Here is a 22,000-nt window from a genome sequence, read left to right on the forward strand (position 1 = left end):
TTTACTAATGGGACCTCAAGACAAAAAAACATTTCTTTTCCTTGAGACAAGATATTGAATGTCCACACTTTTGGGGAAGCAGTCTGTTTCTCCTTCTTTTATTCAGGGTCTGTTTGTAGGCCTTGGAATCATTTGCCCAGCCTGGCACAGCCTTCTAAAGCTCCCATTTCATTTGAGGTCATTAGCTCTTTAACTTGACCATGCATCAGAAACACTGGAGGCTTTTGAATACTTAAAATTAGATTACTGGATTATACATTTGGAGTGTTAGACTTAACAGCTTTGAGATAGACCATGGACATGTGTATTTGTAACAAAATAATTCTGATACAGAAAGTCCATGAATTGACATTTGGAAACCACCACTCTAGGTTTTCTGATATGAAAGAAAATAAGTAGATAGCAAGAACTCTCTAATAATCAGCTACAGTATTTCATATAGCCTTCCTTTAATTCGTGATGCTTTCTCTCTAAAGTGTGAAGAAAAGGGAGTCTTTTGGAAATGTAGACTTATTTGCTGTTACTACAGTTGGGCTTTTGTCAGCTCACCACCCTCTCTCAGAGTTTCTAGAATATTCAGTGGAAGTGTGTTGACAGTACCTTTCAACTAAAACCATTAGTTTTCTCCCACTCCCCAAAACAGAGTTACTAAGGACCATGTTCACTCCTGCTAATAGTGATGAGTCAAAGTTATTTCTTGTAAATGTCATCGCATTTTTGGATACAACTATGATGCTTTTTGAATTAAAGTAGATTTGAACTTGTTTAAAAAAATAGAGTCGTTCATTTAACATGTATTTGGAGATGTTATATACTAGGAGCCTCTTAGGGATATAGTATAGGATTGGAATGACTAGAGTCAGATCTGCATTTGACACCTGATTTAACCTTTTACTGGCTATACAATTTTTGGCAGATTATTTTACCATGTCTTAGTAATATGAGGGACAATAAAACTACCATTAAGAGTAGTTAATTCTGCTCTTACTAATGAACTACTAAGAGTAGTTCATTAAGAGGATTAAATGAAACAATGACTGGGATGGGCCTTAGCTAGATGCCATGGAGGGAGCTATAGATGTATTTAAGTGGCCTTTTCCCTCAAGTGACTTTAGTCTAATCATTGAAATAATACTTATTCACAAAATAATAATTTTTAAGAAGTAGTGGTTAAGGAATATAACATGGTGATAACAACCAAAGTGCTGGAATTTAAACCCATGTCTGTGTGGCATCTTTTACTGCACATTTTTATGATAATTGCTTATTGGAGTGGTTCCAGAGGAAAAGGAAATGAAGGGATGACCATGAGATATTGGGATAGAAGGAGGAATGTTGAGAACAAAGTGAAGGGGAAAAACAAAGATGACACTGTGTTGTATGAGCTAGAGAATATGGAGAATAATGATACATTAATATAAAATAGAGAAATTAGGCTGGTGGCGAGTTAGCTTAATATTAAGAGGGGAGCAGTGAGTTTGGTTTTAGCCAGACTATATTTTGAATTTGGGATGAACACTTTCAAATGCTATAAAGCCATAGAATGAAATTGTGGACTAAGTAGAATTTTTTTTATTAGAATTTGGGTCTTAATAGACCCAAAGTAATCAGGAGGGCTTCTCAGCTATGAAAAAAAGAATCAAAATATGGAGCCAAGGATCAGAATAGTGTGTGCAAGAAGCAGTAAGGAAACAGAATTGTGAGACAGAAGAACCAGGAAAGGACAGAGAAGAAAGACAGGGGAGATGAGTTTTTACAATCATTTATCATGAACAAAGAACACAAATAGGCAGTTCACAGCCGAAGAAACTTATATGGCCAATGGAAGCTGAAGGATATGTAATCTCAAAAACAAAAACAGAAATGTTCTAACAAAGTTTTAGAACTTTGAGTTGCTGAAGTTTTGAATAAATACTTACATGATAACTGTTGTGGAAGTAAAATTAATGTAACTTTTTGGAATGTGGCATTATATTAAATTTTTAAATATTTATAAGATGTATCATACAGAAAGTCCACAGATGTTATGAGGATTGATATTGTACCATTATTTGTAATAGTGAACATTTAGAAACAACCAAATGTTTATCAGTAGTGGGTTAGTTATATAAGTCAGGAAATGGGATGACGATAACTAATATCTGGCCAGTTTGGGACAGAATGAAAGAAGAGGATAGGAGAAATAAAGGAGGAGTTGGGCAAAAGGGGAGTGGAATAAAGAAGGCAGTGTGGATGCACATTAAAAGTGAAGTGAGAAATTGTATTAGCTAAAACAAAATTATAATTTGCCCCTTTAATCTTTATCCCATGGTTGCTAAATATTAATCTCACTTTATTTTTATGACCCAAGTTAAGCATTTTAAGAAAAAAAAATTTTTTTTACAAAATAATGATTGTAAAACAATTCAGAATAAAGACGCGAATGCCAAAAGATACATGAATAGATTAAAAACAAAAAAATGTAGAAGTGGTTGTATAAATTAAGAACCTTCTTTTGCTGCCTCTGCTCCCCAGTTCCACTAGAGATAATCATTGTTACTTTTGATTTCTATTCATCCAGATTTTTTTGTTTGTGTGTATAAATAGTTTTTTAATAAAAATGAGCTTTTATGGGCTTTTACTCAGTAATAGCATAGATAACTTTTAGAAAATGTCTCTACCTGTAAATAGCTCCATGTCATATATTTGTAGTACACTTCTTAAAATGGCATAAAATTCAGTGGTGATGTGTTGAAGTTCTCTATCATTGAAGTGTGTTACTTTAATTTTAATTGGAAAAATCAGTCAAAAATACAGTTTGAGTTACAGTACTTATAACTCTATGCATGCTATAAATTTGGACTAACAGTAACACTCGTACACAACTCTTAATTCGTTCACTCTCTTTTATTCATGTTTAGTTTCTCCAGTGATTCAATGGTAATTACTGAATCTGATGTCCAGAAAACAGTATACCCTGGAAGTTGTCTTAACCAGAACATTGATGGTACAATAGAGGTATTATATTTTTAAACTGTTGTGTGCACTGATACTGTTTCTCTGTCATTTTTATGTCCATAGTAAAACCGTTGTTAAGAAGTAAGCATAATAAATAAGAGGATAACACATTATGTAAAAGACCCAGAAGAATATATAAGCAAAAAAATTTAATGTATTTTCATAGCATAGGAATAACACAAAGTTAAAATTCAGAGTTTTTTCCCCCTAAATATGTTCTGGTTTAAAATTTGTCTTGTTTTGTGTGACATGAGCTATGTAACAAATTAGTTTCAGTACCCTTGCCAACAACTTTTCGTCCCACGATGGGAAGTTGAGTCAGACTATCTCTAGAATAGTGTTTAGGGATCCCCAAAATTCAAGATGCTATGGCTAGGACAATAGTTGAGGCTTCCTTGAGCACATGCCATATGATGTATAAAAGCCCCTCATCTTTTACAGTGTCGGCCAGCTAGCTAAATCACATTCTGTCTCTCCTCAACATTGTATATATTACCAATTTGTGGCCATTTTTCTGAAACTTATAACTACAAAACCCTGGTCTTCATTTAGTGGATTTTTAATTCTTGACTCATATAGAAAGCAAAAATCATTGCTTTCTCTTGTTTTGGAAACAGAGGAGAGATGTTGGCTACATATCTTGTTTGTACCATACTCCTCCTATATGGAGTATCTATTTGAATGCCATTCAGGTAATTGGTAAACAAATACTTTCATGCTGAAAATACGTTTACATTTTAAAAAACTGTTTATAGTTTTTTCTAGTTACAAAAATAGTTTGTATTTGTGGGGAAATGGATACTATTAATAAACATCAAGAAAAAAATAAAATTTGCTTATAATTTCATAAGCAAAGATAGCCACTGTTAGCATTACTTAAAATTAGATACATATCTTAATTATATTTAAGAAGTATCTTTAGCCTACTATAGAACTATGTTAGTAATTGTAAATATGTAAATATATTTCTGACTTTGCATCTTTAAATTCACAATACTAAGTAGGTTATTTAGAATTCTACACTAGAATTATTCACCAGAATTATCGTTTTTAATTAAGAGCAGAACTGAAATTTACTTATTAAAACTCAGTTTTCTAAGAAACATTGATCTTTTGAGGATATTTGACCGTAGAAGTTTAAAAATAAGTGATGTATGGTTAGTATAAACAAGTCTTTTACATTTTGCTTTTTAATTTAGTTTTCTGATGAATTTGGAGTGAAAAAGGAAACAAATATGGTTACATTGCTGGAAAAACAGTACCAAGAACGATTAGAAGAAGAAGTAGCTAAGGTAAGTTTATAGTTTGTCAGATTATTTTGATTTATATTCCTTTTGAGCCTTCAGAAAACATAGATTTTATTGATAGTAATGACCTTTTTTTTTCAAGTTTTATTTATTTAATCTCTACATCCACCATGGGGCGCAAACTCATGACCAACTCATGATCAAGAGTCTCGTGCTGCACCGACTGAGCCAGGCACCCCTGCACTTTTTGTTACAAGTTTTGTACATAGATTATCTTTAAATTGTCAGTTACTGGTATCAACCACAATTGCCTTTCAATGGAATATTCTGTGAACTTTTCCTTTAGAAAAATATTTTCTTCTTGATGTGGAATAGTAATCAGAAACTTCTCAGAATGCCAAAACAAGTCTTTATAAATTTGTTACCTGGGAGTAGTACCTTGTGATGGAGTTTGGCCTTCCTTTAAAGGTAGGGGATATGGTAGGAAATGAGAAAGAAGGTGGTTTGTCTTTTATATATTTTCTTTGCCTATCTCTTCCTTGAGAAGTGACTGTGATGTTTGTGACTGTAGATACTCTTAGCTGTGCTATGCCCAGAGCCATTCTTTTAAATTCTTGAATACCAAGCATATCACCTAATCTACCATTATGATTCCATTTCTTTTGTCTTTGTATTCCCTTTCAGAAGCATATATCTGGGGTGCCTAGGTGGCTCAGTCAGTTAAGTTGACTGACTCAATTTTGATCATGATCTCAATCATGATCTCGTGGTTCATGGGTTCAAGCTCTGCATCAGGCTCTATGCTGACAGAGTGGAGCCTGCTTGTGATTCTCTTTTCTCTCTGCCCCTCTCCTTTTCTCTCTTTCTGTCTGTCTCCCACGCGTGTGCGCACACACTCCATTCTCAAATAAATAAACTTTAAAAATAAAAAAAAATAATAAAATGGATATACCTGATTGGGTTCTTATATTGAAACCATTGAATTCTGATTTTTTCTGCTTTTTAATAATATTTCAACTGTTTCAATATAACAATCCCAGTGGATATATGCATTTTAAAAGAGGAGAATTGATTGATTATACAGGAAATGCATAATGAGTTAGGTTAAACATAAAGTGATCTTAGAAAAAAAACCTGAAGGAAGTGAGAGAGTCAGTCATGAAGGTAACGGATTGAATATCTTTTGAGAAAGTGGAATGCAAGAGAAAAAGTCAAGAATTACACCAGTGAATGTTTCAAAGAGGTGGCCAAGAAGAATGGCAGGAGTGTGAAGGCCACTTGCCCAACTGCCAGCTCTGCTGAGTGAGAGGACGGTTTTAGTCCTGCCACCCCACAGTCAGGGGACCTATTTGGTGAAATATTATTTATCTTCTTAGCAAATGTGACTGGGTACAGGAGGAAGAAGAAATAAAGGAAAAGGGGCAAGGGCTGGGGGAAAATATTACTCTAGGTTATTTGACATAAGCAGCTGGAAGAATGGAGTTGCTATTAGGTGTCAGAAAAGATTGCAAGAGAGTAGTTTTTGGATAGGAAAGATAGACTTGAGATTTTAGCTTAAGAATTCAGACCCATTAGGGTGCTGGGTGGCTCAGTCGAGCGTCCAACTTTGGTTCAGGTCGTGATCTCATGGTTTGTGAGTTTGAGCCCTGCATTGGGCTTGCTGCTGTTGGCATGGAGTCTGCTTCAGATTCTCTGGCCCCCTCTCTGCCCCTCCCCTGCTTGTACACTAAAAAAAAAAAAAAACAAAAAAATCATTAAATGCAAACACTTACTAAATGTTTAAAAATAAATATTGAAGAAGTGGTTGGATATGCATATCTAGAGTTCAGAAAATAGGTTAAGACTAGACATGAAAATAGGGTGGTAAATAGGGCAACGTTTTTCAAACTGTGAGTTGCAACTCGTTTTTGAAGCGTGAAATCCTGGTTTTGGACCAGGATTTTAAAATACTGGGAAAGTTCAATCATATAAATACACACAAAATGTATGTGTGCTTTGGATCACAACATAAAATGTTTTTATTGTTGTGTGTGTGTTTACCATGGTTGCAGTGAAAAAATTTGAAAAACAATTAATGTAGTAGTGTAGACAGAGCAGAGGTCTGGGGGCTGAGCCTGGATAACACCGATGTTTAGAGATCAGAGAAATGAGGAGGAATAAAGAAGATAGAGAAAGAGCAGTAAATTAAATATGGGAAAAACAGAAGTAAAAATATATCAAGAAGAGAATTTATTAAACTGTGTCAAATGTTTTTTTTTTTTTATATACCTGTGAACAAATGTTTTTGATACATCACAAATGATTAGAACTGCAAATTAATTATTGGATTTTACAATGTGAAATCATTGGTGAGTTTCACAGGAACACATTTGATGGGGTGGTGCAGACAAACTGATTAGATTGGATTTGAGAGAGTGAAGGGGAAGAATAAAGAGATGAAATTTAGAGTTTTACTTGAAAGAGGAACAGAGAAATACAGTGGTATCTCAAGGGTAATGTAGAGAGTCAAGCAGCAGATTTTTGTTGTTGGTAATTTGTTTCTGTTTAAGAAGAAAGGTGTCATATTTCTTTGTTAATAATAATTATTGAGGAGAGAAGGAAAAAAATTCGCTAAGTCAGGAGAGAGAGAGACAGTTGTTGGAGCAGTGTCCCTGATTAGAGGAGAGGAGGTACAATGCCCTGGAGGGTTGCCATTAGATAGGAGCATGGCGATTTAATCCATGATAACAAGAAAGAAGGCAGAGAATATTTGGTTCATCAGGATGTTTTCAGATACGGTATTTGGAGCCTGTGGAAGTTCTCTTCTGATTGCTTCTGTTTTCTCACTAAAAAAGAAGCAAGGTCAGCACCTGAGAATGAGAAAGGAAGGGAAGACATTGAAGCTTTAAGGAGAGAGGGCTTTCTAGGAGAAGGAAAAGACCAGGGAAATTGAGTAGAATTGCCCAGTATCCTGAAGGACTCAATCAAGGGTAGTAGTTATGAATTTAAAATAACACTGTTCAGCTTGGTTGGATTTTTTTTCCTCCTCATCTAAGTTTAGCTTACACAGGCACAGAGTAGGCAGTTCCCTGTAATCACAGGTGGAATTTGGTTAGATGGTATAGTGAAATGGAAAGGAGAGAATAACAAGGTAGTTGAGTCCTTAGTTGAGTTTTTTAGTTTCCAGACCATACCATTCTTTTAATTATTTCTGTTACTCATTTCTGATCTAAAGAAAGTGATTCTTATTGTACAAATTTTTCAAAATTTCAGAATCTTCTTTTGTGACTTAACATATGGTCAGCTTTTTGTTGTTTGTCATTATCTTTACCGAGGTATAATTTACATACCATGAAATTCGCAGGTTCCAGCTGCAAAATTTGGTGAGTTTTAACAGATGTATGAAACCAACGGCATAATCAAGATATAAGACATATCCATGACCCCTAAAGTTTCTTCATGTTCCTTTGTAGACAGTCTCCTTTTTATATTGCTTGATTCTGTTTGCTAATATTTTGTCCAGAATATTTATGTCTGTATTCATGAGGGGCGTCATCCATAGTTTTATTTTCTTGTAATGTCTTTGTTTGGCTATGGTATCAGGTCAATGCTGGCCTTGTAAAGTGTTAAAATATATTCTCACTTCTATTTTCTGGAAGAATTTATGTAGAATTGATACTATTTTATTCTTAAATATGGTATAGAATTTGTTAGTGAAACTAACGGGGCCTGGAGTTTTGTTGGAAGATTTTATTAAACTATGAATCTGATTTCTTTAGTAGATTTTGTTTTACTCAAGCAATCTGTTTCTTTAGAGTGAGCTTTGTTAGTTAATGTCACTCAGGGCATTGCTCCATTTCATCTATGCTGTTGAATTTACGTTGGTGAAGTTGTTTATAGTATTCCTTTATCACTTAATGTCTGCTTTCTCACTTTTTTCTTTGTCATTCTGTCTAGAAGTTAATTGTATTGATGTTTTCAAGGGTCCAGCTTTTGGGTTTTTTAAAAACTTTTTGTTTTATTTTCATTGATTGCTTTTCTTTATTTTTTACTTGTTTCTGCTTGCTTTGGGTTTAAGTTGCTTTCTTTTTCTGGTTTCCTAAAAGACCTTTCTTCTTTTCAAATATATTCATTTAATGCTATAAGTTTCCCTTTAAGCACTCCTTTAAGCTGCGTTCTACACATTTTCATTCAGTCTGAATATTTGATTTATTTTGTCACCTCCCCTTTGATTCATGGGTTACTTAGAAATGTGTTGTTTAGATTTTCACATTTAGGGGTTTTCAGATATCTTCCTGTTGTTAATTAATTCATTGTATAATTTTTAATTTCTTTGTGGTCAGACATACTTTGTATGATTTCAGTTTATTTAAATTTATTGCCTTAAATATGTTCTGGTTGAATGCTGCATGCATACTTGAAAAGAATGAGTATTCTGCTGTTCAGACTTTAAGTTTTCCTCTCGTATTACTACCTTCAGCCTGAAAAATTTACTGTAGCATTTCTTTTTGAGCAAATCTGCTGGCAACAAATTTGACATACAACATATTGTATGTCATCTAATTTTGAATTACATATTGAATATTTTGAATACTGTGTAGATGCTGAGTCTTAGGATGTTCTGGAAAGTGTGAAAAAAAAATGCTTTTTAAATAGACAACCCATTTAGGTTCAGGCCACAAGTTCTTTCTCACCTTCCCCATACAGATTTCTTCTTCAAGTTTTGACTCCCTCTGCAATTTGCCTGCTTTTGTTTACTTCTCAGAGTTTTCTGGTAGTTGCTTTTGTATTTTGTTCAGTTTTCAATTGTAATCAATGGGGGAGAGAGGCTGTAGTGGGTTTAATTTATGCTAATCACAAGTCTCGGTCTTAGGTATTTTTATTTCACAATTTAGATAGAATTATTGCTTTATACCCATCAGTGTTAGGTTACCCACATATTTACAAAAAGAAATTTTAATGCTCTCATCCTTTCTGCATCTTATGCCTTCCTTCTAGCATCATTTTCTGCTTTTTGAGGGACATCCTTTAGAAGTTCTTTTATGGATCATCTATTTATTGGGAATAAACTCTGTTTTTATTTGTTTTTATTTCATGTTATTTTGCTTTCATTCCTGAAAGATGATTTTGTTGAACATTCAAATCTGGGTTGATGTTTTTTTTATGTCAGAACTTTAAAGATAACATTTCATTATTTTCTGACTCCTTCTTGTTTCTACTGAGAAAGTCCTTGTCATTTTAATTGTTGTTCCCCATAGGTAATACATCTTTTTTCTCTGGAAACTTTAAGAATTATTTGTTCTTGGTCTTCTCTTTATTTGTCCTTCCAAAATTCGTTGGTCTTGACTCTTAGGAGTAGTACCTTTTGTATTCTCACCTGTTACTTCATGAAATAGTTTATTTCTGTAGTCTCTAATACATGCTTCTAGAACAATAATTAGATGTTGGTTGAATATTCTCGTTCTATCCTTCACTCTGCTTCTCTTTCATGTTTTTAATATTTTTAATCTTTTTGTCTTTGTTGCATTCTTAGTATTGAGAGACAAAGAGACAAGCAGGTCAGGTTCAAGACAGGAAATTAAAGTAAAAGCTAGTCTTGAGATCTTGACCACAAGTTAGAGAAGATTGAAGGTATGAGAATCTCTCCATATCACTTTCTGTAGGATTTCTTTTAGTTTAAAACCATTTTGAGTGGTAACTTGCTTTTTAAATTCCTGTTGGTATTTATAAATCTAATCCTTTTCATTTATTTCTTTAGGTCATTGTGTCAATGAGTATAGCATTTGCTCAACAAACTGAACTGTCTAGAATATCTGGGGAAAAAGAGGTTACTACATCATCAAAACAAGCACATGCTTTCTATCAGCAAGAACGTTATTTAAATAAAATGAAATCATCACAGGGTCAAGCTTTTGAAGAAATGGACATGAAATTTAAAGAAGAATTTAAACCACTTAGTAAGGAGTTAGGAGAAGATGGAAAGGAAGTTCTGTTATCAAACGATGGTAATCTTGATGATACACTACAATCGAAGGACCATGAACTGACTATTTCAGAAGAAATGTTCTCCAAAGATAAAACATTTATAGTCAGAGAATCTGTAAGTATATTTCCTTGTATAAAAATCTGTGACTTCCTTCACTATAAAAATATTAGCAGTAATATTCCTTAATGGGGAAGGAAAGTATCAGATCCAATCTTGACTTAGGGATTTGCATTTTGAATGTGTTTTACTACTTGTAAAGTATATGAATAAATGATTTACTATTTTATTAAATAAAATAAGTCTGGCTCATAATATTTTTGTTTATGTTAGACATATATATATGCATGGTAAAATCTCATTGTAAATTATATGTACATTAATTTTGTTTCAGTCAGTTTAAGATTAATTATCCTACAATATGTCTGAATAAAAGGTTTGCTTCATTTAATGTGATGATAACATCACATGGAAGTAGCTTCCTGTTTAGGAAGATAATTTAAAGCATTGTACTCTGTAAATACTATTTCTCTTCTTCTATACTTACTCATTAATGGAGGATCTTTTCTGTGTCTGTACTACAACTGCCTGTGCCTTTAATGGAAAGAAAGAAATCCTACCTTTTTTTAATTATCTAAATTAAAATTTTTTATTAATGTTCAGGATAGGTTATATCGTGTTTAGAGGCATACTGAAATAAAATTGTCAACTTGTTTATGAAGTACAAAACTGAGATACTTGTGAAAACCTCTTTAATTTACCAGCAGCTGTTCAAGGCAGAGTGCTTCAGGAACTGAAGTACTTCTAGAAATTCATTAAGGAGTTGATTTCTAATGAGTATGAGAAAGTGGAACATAAAGCTTTTATTTCCAAATAAAAATTATTGAAATTTGTTTCTTATAGATTGTTATATATTCTTATATGTTATATTGTTGTCTGTAGTACTGTGGTGACCACTGCATAATATAAATTAGGTAAAATTTTTCATGTTTTATAAATTTAATTTTAAATTACAAGTATTCCATTTATATTATCTCCCCATCATAAATGTCAAGAGGGATAAGGGAGCTACAGCTTCATTAAGAGCAGAAGGCATTTTGAGGATTTTTATTCTTTATTCTTCTCCCTTAGATTGCATTTAAACTAACTGACAAATAGCTATTTTGCGTTTGGAGAATAACGTGTAATGGTAATAAACTTCACACTGATTTAGAATTATAATTAAGACAGATATCTTTTTTAAATTTATGTTTTAGTTAAATAATGGGAATAAAAATTAGGCACTTTAGTAGTGGAATTGCTTTTATATTAAAATACTGATGCTGACAGATTGCCACAAAATGTTTTATGATTGCCTTTTTTTTTTCCTACCTTTTTAGATTCATGATGAAATTTTGGTATCAAGTATGGATGCTTCTAGACAACTAATGTTAAATGAAGAACAGTTGGAAGATATGAGGCAGGAACTTGTGCGACAATACCAAGAACATCAACAGGCGACAGAACTGTTACGGCAGGCACACATGCGCCAGATGGAGAGACAGCGAGAAGACCAGGAACAGCTACAAGAAGAGATTAAGAGACTGAATAGACAATTAGCCCAGGTATGAGACTTAGCATCTCTTTTCTCCCCGATTAAAATAACAGTATTCTTTAGATAGCCTTTATTTAAAAAGTCAAAACTATTGCCAAGATCTGAATAAAAACAAGTGTTTAACATTAAGAACAGACTCCATCAGCACAACAGCCTTAGATCTTGTTAGGAACACCTGACTCAACCTTGGAGTGCATTGCGTCTGTGCCATTTTATTTATCTGCCTTTTTAGGCATTGGAAAAGTGGCTACAAGGCTGTTTGTATATTTGTTTTTAATCATTCCATTGATCATACACGCAAAAGCACTGTGATAGTATTCTGTGACAGAAATTCTTTGTGCTGAGGTGCAGTTGATACTCCGTTTTCCCATATTCATTTATAGTTTTGTGAGTCCACCAATTAGCATTTCCAAGGTTTACCTTTATCTTTAATCTATCTTTTTAATCATGAATGGAAATCTGAAGTAGTATGTTTCTGGGACTTTCTCCAGGGAAACATCTCTTCTTGATTTGACAAATGCAAATTTATATAACGTTCTTATCCCTTTTTCTGACTCCTTGGCATTTGGGAGCTGGATTCTTATCAATTGCTGTATATAGTATACTCACAAAATCATTACAGAAAAGCACGAAATATTTTTACAAAAGTTCCTATGAAAACAAATTTATTCCATTTATTTTGAAAACTTAAGAGATAAAAAATAGAGAAAACTTAAAACATGTTCTTTCCGATATAGAATAGGAAAATTGGCAGTTGAACATAAAACATCATTTGAAAAAAATTGATTTTGCTTTTCTTCATCGCATTTTGTGAATTTAAATTTCTGAATTTTCAATGCAAAATTGACATATGAATATATTATTAATTGAGCTTCACAAATTCCTGAATATTCTAGCCCTAATTAGTTTTTTATTTGAACTTTCAAATTTTGCATTGAACTTTATATACGCTTTTAACCCCTAATCATGGGATGTGACTCATATGTAGAAAGTGCCTTCTCTTGGTCCTTGGGTTAAAAGAAATCTGCTTATTATTTCTGCTTTTTTCTTCTATCGCAAACAATATTCTCTCATGACCTTTTTTCTTATTTAGAGATCCTCAATAGATAATGAAAACCTGGTTTCAGAGAGAGAAAGGGTGCTTTTAGAGGAGCTGGAAGCACTAAAGCAGCTGTCTCTAGCGGGAAGAGAGAAGCTGTGTTGTGAGCTGCGCAACAGCAGTACGCAAACACAGGTAGTATGGACTCGGGCCCACCTAGGGTCCAGGGGTCAACATGCAGTAGGATCTGTTTGTCTTTGTTGTCCGTGGGAAATATATTTTTTATGGGTGTGGAGCTTAACAGATTTGTGATTGTTTACATGCCAGGTAGGTGGAGTCAAGATTCTTCACGTTCCATTTAAGGTAATTTGAATCAGACATTGCTGTAGCAGCAGCTGTTGCTTCACCACGGAGCAGCCTAACAAACTGGATGTCACACTACAGCATGCGTTAGCCTGAACCCAGTGAAACTGTTTTCATCTGTGTATTAAGCTGCCTTAGCTTTTTTGATAATGCTAATCTCTTAATAAAATGTAGTTAAATATTATTTCAAAGATTATCTATTTTGCACACAGAGGTTTCTGTTTCACTTTATAGCACTTTAGAAGAATGACATGGTGTTTCTAAGATGACAGGTTTTCTTTCTCTTTTGTCCTCTCTACCTTTACACAACCTTAAACAGAACGGAAATGAAAACCAGGAGGAAGTTGAGGAACAGGCATTTAAAGAAAAGGAGTTAGACAGAAAACCTGAAGATGTGCTTCCTGATATTCTGACCAATGAAAGGTATACAGAATGTGTATTTTTTCAGTACAGAGGGAATTAAAATAGTTGTTTCAGTGTGATAAACTTTATTTGTCCTTGTTTTGATCTTGTACATTTGTTTTGTCCATTTTACTCTGTGTGTAAAGAATTACCAACCTTTGATAGGCAAATTTTTAAAAATATTTTTTATATAAAGTAATTTTTGATTCGATATTGGTCATGTACTTATCTCAGTAAATGGTAAGGCATTATTTGGTTACTGAACCTTTCTTGATTAATTTTATTCTGCTCATATGCCATTTTTTATCCTTAAAAACACAATTGTACATGTGTGTATTTCTTCACTGTATGGACGTACATTCAATATAAGCCACCTCCATTGTTTGTGATGAGAAAAAAATTAAGTGTGATAGTCTACAGTTAGCTTCTTTCATTGATTTATTGCATATCAGATGAGAACTTTTAATCCATATCCCACTTTTGATAGATCCCACTTTTATATCATGAATAAATTAATGATGTTAACAAAACTTTCCCTGATTTGATTTTGTAGAGGTTAATATAAAAATGTAAAATATTAAGAATAGTTACCCCTGTGTTAAGAACTGTAGGCATAGTATTTTAAAATTTGTTCTGTTCAAATGAAAATAATTTCTTTAATTTTAAATTAAATTAATATCTACTAACTTAATTTCCTCCTTTTCCAATTTCTGTGACTGTCAACCCTCTGTGTCCTCCTAACCTCCTTCCTCAGCTTGCATGGAGGAATTTGGCCCCTAAGATTTTGGCTTCCCCATTGGATCATCAGTATGGAACACAGTCAGTATGGAACTCAAACAAGAAAGACAGTGTATGAAAATTAGAGTTACCATGGCAATATAAAATAAACAGTTTGTTTATTTTATATTCTTTATCTCTAATTGGTATATTTTTAAAACTATGCAGTATTTAATTTTTAGGAATTTTTGTAGTGAGTGCTAATAAATGAGTATTCATATTTTATTATCTCTCTTTACCATCATATTAATTTTAATCATTTCTCTGATTTAGAAATATTTTCAAGTTGTCCTAATCCTGATGTGTTTGGGGCTTGAACAAAACTTCAGAAAAAGTTAAATAAAACCCTTGACTTACTGCCTACTAACTAAATTACTTAGAGTTTTATTTTTAATATCCTCACCTCATGTAAGCAGAGAACTTGATATAGGTGCAAAAATAGAACTAGTCTCTTTCACTTGACAAATACTGAAGGAAAACTTGCCCATTTATTACCTTGTCTAAAAATAGTTATGTCATGTGCCGGTGAAAACAGATATCCTTTAACCCGATTGTTGGTGATCTCCCACAGTGTGAAGCTGAGATAGAAAACAGTCTTAAAGCAGTGGACCTTTACCATGAAAGTCTCTTATTCTACCTATATGTATTAAATATAAAGTTTGCCACTGTAGTACTCTTAATGATTTAAGCTGTTAGGATAAGAGAATTGTTTAGTTATTCAGAAGATTAATCAGATAATTTTCTGAATTACCATTTATGGAAGTATATTTCTTGACATGAAAAGATGTTTATGTTAAGCAAAAAAAGAAAAACCTTACAAAGACACTTTGTCCTGGATAACTCCATTTTTGTTTTTAAAATGTACATATTTATGAGGCAGAGGGGAAATCTAGAAAGAGGCATTAAAATGTTAACACTGATTTTTTTGCTGAGATATTTAAGTGGGTGGTAAGCAGTGTTTTCTAATTTTTTGAAAATGAAAGTGTTTGACATCTTTTAAAAAAGAGAGATCCACCATTGATTCCAATTGGTTGAAAATAGGTTCCTTCTACTGACTGCAATGAATATGGTTTATGTAACTTGAGAAATTTCTGTCTCTGTAGCAGATGTAATAAATGATACTTCCTCTGGTGTTGGCAAATAGTGATATTGCACAATAGATCTTGTTAAAAACAGGTCTCTGCCTGTTTTTGTAATTTAATTATCTAGATTATCACCAGTAGGTTGTAGAAATACATTTTTCTGGTGGAATTTTTAAATTACATTTTAAATTATATTGTTTGACACATAGAAAGATTAAATGTGAACTATGTATAAGAACAATAAATGGTACTATCAGCTTGCCTATGCTTGGATACTAACACAATTTTTAAAACAACTTTTGCATCTCCTTAAAATTTTCTTCTAATTTGGAAACTCTACTACCTTAAAATGTCAGGTGTTTGATTACTTTAAGGTCAGTAAAGTACTGCACATTTGTAAAAAAAGCACTTCATTTTAAGTGCTATGCATATTATTTTCATAGAGAATATCATGATATTTTATTATTCAAGTCAAATATTTTTTGGTACATTTTGTGTGGAACATAAGCACAGTGTTTGCTTCAAAAAGATTAAGCATTTTAATAAATGTTTCTTTCTCTATACAGGTTTGCACTGCAGAAAGCTAATAATAGACTTCTCAAGATCCTCTTAGAAGTTGTAAAGACAACAGCAGCTGTTGAAGAAACAATTGGTCGCCATGTTCTTGGTATTCTAGATAGATCTAGTAAGGTCCAGTCATCTGCCAGCTTTATTTGGAGGTCGGAAGGAGAGGCACCTATAAAGTCATGTATCCATGAGGAACACACAGGAGGTACTGGTTTTATATGCTGTTGAGACTGTCATCATTATCTCATAAATCTTTCTGAGAGCAAGGCAGTTTGCTATGTGTTGAAAACCCGGAAGAGAGAATGTTAAAGTTGTTTCCAACAAAAAGATCTTCAGACACATATTTTGGAACCACTGTTTTCATAACACCATTATTGTATAGCTTTTGCAAGTGTGTGTCTTGGAGTTGTTATTGTACATACTCAGGAATACTGCTGTGCTACAGAAACCAGAGGCTATTTAATTTCTCCACCAATAAAAGAAAAATTCTACATCACTTCTCAGGACTTTTATCCATGAGATATCCAATATCCATGAGGTATTGGCAACATCCTGAAACCACCCTTTAAGATTAGAAATAAAGAGTTTTAGGAATCAAGCATCAGTTTCACATCTGTTGAGAATGGTTAAAAGAATGTCTTTGTAAGAAACCCAAGGCTTGAACTTATCTTTAGGCTGTCCTCTGCTAGCTCCTTTCTTCCTTTTGGAAAAGTAGTTTGAAGTGTGACAGAATATGTGTGGATCCAGAGGTTGGGTCCTGAAAGAATGTAGCTCTCTTCCTAATTCTGTCTTCTTCCAGCTATGTGAGCCAGAATTTCTTCTTGGAATTTCTTAGTTTCACACTTGCTGACATCCAGTCTCTCTTGTTTTTTAATTCCTTGTTGATAAGGGAATCAGGAAATCAAAGGGTGAGAAAATTTTTGTCAAATGGGAAAAGATAGGGTCTGGACTCTCAGATACTGTAGTACACTCCACACCCAAGCATGTCTCCCCAGTTAGAGGCAAACCTTCTAAGAGTGCTAATATTTTCAGTTTTTGAGAGCATTTTGTTGAAGTTTCATGTGGAGAAATGAAAAGAGATTATCCCACTTACAGAAAGTTTACCTGATTACAGTTTGCCCAGTAGCATGTTTCTAAGTGCAGAGAAAAGTTTGAAATTGTAAGTAAAACTGCCTCAGTTGAGTACAAAGATGATTTTTTTTAACTTTTTTTATTTTTTTAATTTTTTTAAATTTACATCCAAATTAGTTAGCATATAGTGCAACAATGACTTCAGGAGTAGATTCCTTAGTGCCCCTTATCCATTTAGCCCATCCCCCCTCCCACAACCCCTCCAGCAACCCTCAGTTTGTTCTCCATATTTATGAGTCTCTTCTGTTTTGTCTGCCTCCCTGTTTTTAAATTATTTTTGTTTCCCTTCCCTTGTATTCATGTGTTTTGTCTCTTAAAATCCTCATATGAGTGAAGTCCTATGGTTTTTGTCTTTCTCTGACTAACTTCACTTAGCATAATACCACCCCAGTTCCATCCACGTAGTTGCAAATGGCAAGATTTCATTCTTTTTGATTGCCGAGTAATACTCCATTGTGTATATATACCACATCTTCTTTAACCATTCATCCATCGATGGACATTTGGGCTCTTTCCATACTTTGGCTATTGTTGATAGTGCTGCTATAGACATGGAGGTGCATGTGTCCCTTCGAAACAACACACCTGTATCCCTTGGATAAATGCCTAGTAGTGCAATTGCTGGGTCGTAGGGTAATTCTATTTTTAGTTTTTTGAGGAACCTCCATAGTGTTTTCCAGAGTGGCTGCACCAGCTTGCATTCCCACCAGCAATGCAAAAGAGATCCTCTTTCTCTGCATCCTCGCCAACATCTGTTGTTGCCTTAGTTGTTAATGGTAGCCATTCTGACAGGTGTCAGAATCTCACTGTGGTTTTGATTTGTATTTCCCTGATGATGAGTGATGTTGAGCATTTTTTTCATGTGTTGGTTGGCCATCTGGATGTCTTCTTTGGAGGAGTACAAAGATAATTTGAAAAACCTCTTTTCTTTTCTTAAGGTGTTTTTTGGTTTTTGGGTTTTTTTTGTTTGTTTGTTTGTTTGTTTTTTTTTTTTTTGAGAGAGCATGTGCACAAGTGGGGGAGGGGCAGAGATGGTGGGGAGAGAGATAATCCCAAACAGGCTCCACGCTGTCAGCACAGAGCCCAGTATAGGGCTTACACTCATGAACTGTGAGATTGTGACCTGAGCTAAAATCAAGAGTTGGGCACTTAACTGACTGAGCCACCCAGGCATCCCTTAAAAACCTTTTAATAAGAGCTGAAGATCGCTTCTCGGCCTTTTGGCTAAGATCAAGTGTGGTATCTGTTCTTATCAGTTTAATAAGAGCTGAAATAATAACTGAATTTTTTGTTTTTGTTTTTTTTAGAGAGAGAGTGAGAGAGCGCGCAAGCAAGGGAGAGGCTCAGAGGCAAGGGCGGGAGAGAAAGAGAGAGAGAGAGAAAGAGAGAGAGAGAATCTTAAGCAGGCTCCCCACTCAGTGCAGAGCCTGACACGCGGCTCAGTCCCACAGCCCTTGGATCATAACCTGAGCCGAAATCAAGAGTCAGGTGCTCAACCAACTGAGTCACCCAGATGCCCTATAAATAATACTGAATTTTTAAACTTTCTGTCATACTCATTCTTTTCAAACTTTGTAGAAGCATTTTTTTCAAATTAATGTCACCCTTTTGTTAAGCTCTCAATCAGGGGTATTTTATTTCTACAAATGGATCTTGATGTATAGAAAAGAATTAGGTAACGCTTTCTTGATCTTATTGTAAAAGTGTTTATCAAACTAATTAGGATGACCATTAATATCACTGGGGGACACTTAAAGATCCATTTTGCATCTTGAAGAGACTATTGAATTAATAGAGTTTATAATTTAAAACTTTAAATTTTCTGATAAACTTTGAAGAATGTATTGGTTTTAAAAATTGACACTCATTTATAAGAATTTTTTCTGATGTTCCTTAATATTTTTCATGGAAGCATTATTGTAAAAACTAAAAGGAACTATTGAAATATTTCTTTTATGTCTTATTTAATATAACAGAAAGTTCATTCTTAATCTGATTATGAAGCATCGTTTGCTTTTCAGTTTTTATGTATCATTTTTTTACTGTAGGTAGTAGCACTTGTGATTTATTTCCAGCTTTCAAGTCCAAACTTGTTTAGATTTTAAACATGTATAGACTTGTTAACTCTCTAAAAAAGTAAATAATTGATTTGCTCATGTTTGCTGCCACATAAGAGGGACCTAGTTTATGAAAGTGAAGGGAGATTTTGAGCCAGTATCAAATTATTTGAATTTGAGTGAATCTTAAAGTAGTTCATAAGAATGAGTTCCCCTAGCATGAGTTGAAAGAAAATTTCTTTGAGGCCAGCACTGTAATGGCACAGTGGTACAATGCATACCTCTCTCTTAGGTAGCCAAGCACTGAGTTTCATCTGCTGCATCTTCCTTTTGGAGTAGTGTGATGTGATAGAACGCTCAGTTAGTTATCTGGAGGCCCTGGATTCTCAGTTAGTTATCTGGAGGCAAATCTCTCCCAGGGCTTCAGTTCAATTCACTCATCTCTGAGGTATAGTATAAGAGGCAAAGTAGAGTCCGTGGTTTCCAATTAGGGCTCTAGAGATCTTCAGAAGGCCATTGGTTTAGGGAATGCCCTATCAGATCACCTTCCCTGCTTAACCTGAGAAGATACGGAATGAACATGGTATAAGTCCATAAAGTAAATGGCTAAAGGAAATGCTTTAACCATCATCTGCTGTGTTAACCGTTACCTGCAGAGAAATCAGTGGTTCACCAATTTGAAATCATGAGTTTTTTCACCAGGCTGGCAATTCTGAGGTTTCTATTGGCATTTTATGACATTGCCCTGTTAATATATGTTTTTTTCTGATTTTTTCCCCCTGAAAACTCTTACAAATGCAGCATAAACTTGCTGTCTTTCTCATTCTTTTATTGCATTGGAATAAACAAAAAAAAAAATTCGATTTTTTCATTGGAACATACTCACATTATTTTTATTTGTTTATATCTTCCACATGTTACTGTAAAATACAGTAAGCTAGTTGACATCTTCATTTTTAGAAAAGATACTTTAATCTGTATTTTTATTAGCATTTGAAAAAATTAACTTTCACTGACCTTTCATAAGCCATTTTGTTTTATGTGTGTTTTGTAGTTTGTTGCTTGAGATTTGTTCCCATGCAGTATACAATATCTTCAATTGTTTTCCTCACCATTGATTTTTAATATGTATAAAATAATATATAAATAATTCATAATATAATAATATTCATAATATATTTTTTTCAAGTACACTGGTTCTTCTTAACTTTGCTCCCCACTCAAGATAAACCTTGATAGACTTGATGAGGGATTAGACCAACCCGTACTTCTACCAGTTTCGGTTCCTGTTCCTACCACAGTTGCTCTCTGTCAGGACAGCAGTGACCTCCCAGCTATCTAATACTATCTTCTCAGTCCTTCTCCTATTTGAGTTTGTAGACAAATAACATTACTGACATCTCTACGTTTTTTGCAATGTTCTCTTCTTGTCTCCTTGTCTTTCTGTGACTTTTTTTACACACATTCTTTTGTAAGTTTATTTTACTATGGAGGCTCCAACTATGTTTTTCCTCCTTCTCTCCTGAAACAGGAAAGTAGTTGTTTATTGCTTATGAAGTAAATGTATCCACTTTCAAGATTTTGACTCTCACCTTAATACAAATGACTCCTAAGTCTCTGCAGACCCAAATTTCTAACAGTTGACTCATCTTTTCCACATAGCCCATTCAGACTTACCATTTTTTATGCCTACTCTGTGTACTGTCTCCTGACTTTCAGAGTATTTCTCTTAATGACTTTTCTTTCACCTACAAATCAATCTACACTTGAACCCAGGATCATCTTTTACTACTTTGCTTCCTAGTTTTATGTATGCATTTAATCTTCTCTGGCTGTGCCCAGCCCCTCCCCCCATCTTTATCTCACATTTCAACACCTCTCATCTATTCTTCCACTCAGTCTCTTCTTATCCCTTCCACTGCATTGCTACAATTTGCTTCTTGATTTATAGATTTGATGTCTTCCTGTGCAAAAATCATTCACTGCCTCATTAATTTATAGCACAACTCCAAGGTTCCTATAAAAGTTCAGACCATTCACAACTTGGATCAAGCCTCCTTCCCAGCTACCTTCCTTCTGCTGTCTTCCCTACCTCATCCCAGCTTCTCTCCACACTTTGACTCCATAAAGCCTTGACTCCCCATCGTATCAGACTATTCTCTTTCCTCTGATTTGTCAGATTCTCTGTGCTTACTAGAAAAGGTCACTGTAGAATGCATTTAATTCCTTAAAGATGCTATGTAACATGTATTTTTAGCTTTAAATACCACTTATAAACTATTTCTTCCATAGTTTTTTCAAAAATATTTATTTTCTGAACTACATTCATTTTGTTTAGTAACTTTGTAATATACATTGTACTGTACTTTATATGAATTCATTTTGAATTCCAAGATCATTTTGAACTCATGAATACTTGTAAAGTATTGATCCCTCTTATCAAGACATTCAATTTTGAATACGTGGAATAACATAAGTAAATATTAGTCTGGTTGCTGTCTGTTTTTAAATTTTGAGAGTAAAAATACAAAGGGAAAATTGTATTAGCTGTTACACTAAGAATTTGATAAACTATGTGATAGCAAACATTTAAAATCATTTCCTAGGTGGGGCACCTGAGTGGCTCAATTGGTTAAGTGGCCGACTTCAGCTCAGGTTATGATCTTGTGGTCCATGAGTTTGAGTCCCACATCAGGCTCTGTGCTGACCACTCAGAGCCTCAAGCCTGCTTTGGATTCTGTGTGTCTCCCTCTCTTTCTGCATCTCCCCCACTTGCACTCTG

The 22,000-nt window shown here is 34.0% G+C and overlaps 1 protein-coding gene and 1 pseudogene across 6 annotated transcripts in view; both read left to right on the plus strand.

The window, feature by feature from the left end:
- The window catches only part of AKAP9 (A-kinase anchoring protein 9), a 152,645-nt gene that overhangs the window by 64,909 nt on the left and 65,736 nt on the right, over positions 1-22,000 (plus strand). For 3 of the 6 annotated variants that reach the window (XM_019443282.2, XM_019443283.2, XM_019443284.2), the window contains 8 exons: positions 2,901-2,997; positions 4,197-4,289; positions 9,982-10,323; positions 11,586-11,810; positions 12,894-13,034; positions 13,522-13,625; positions 14,359-14,454; positions 16,030-16,235. In XM_019443282.2, coding sequence (XP_019298827.2) covers positions 2,901-2,997; positions 4,197-4,289; positions 9,982-10,323; positions 11,586-11,810; positions 12,894-13,034; positions 13,522-13,625; positions 14,359-14,454; positions 16,030-16,235 — 1,304 coding nt within the window. The remainder of the gene's footprint in view (positions 1-2,900; positions 2,998-4,196; positions 4,290-9,981; positions 10,324-11,585; positions 11,811-12,893; positions 13,035-13,521; positions 13,626-14,358; positions 14,455-16,029; positions 16,236-22,000) is intronic. The other 3 variants (XM_019443285.2, XM_019443286.2, XM_019443287.2) reach the window with 2 other exon arrangements.
- Positions 18,366-18,489, plus strand: LOC128775816 (U2 spliceosomal RNA; annotated as a pseudogene).

This window comes from Panthera pardus, unplaced genomic scaffold (assembly GCF_024362965.1).
Source record: "Panthera pardus isolate Hobbes unplaced genomic scaffold, ASM2436296v1 HiC_scaffold_8, whole genome shotgun sequence".
In the NCBI taxonomy this organism is placed as follows: domain Eukaryota; kingdom Metazoa; phylum Chordata; class Mammalia; order Carnivora; family Felidae; genus Panthera; species Panthera pardus.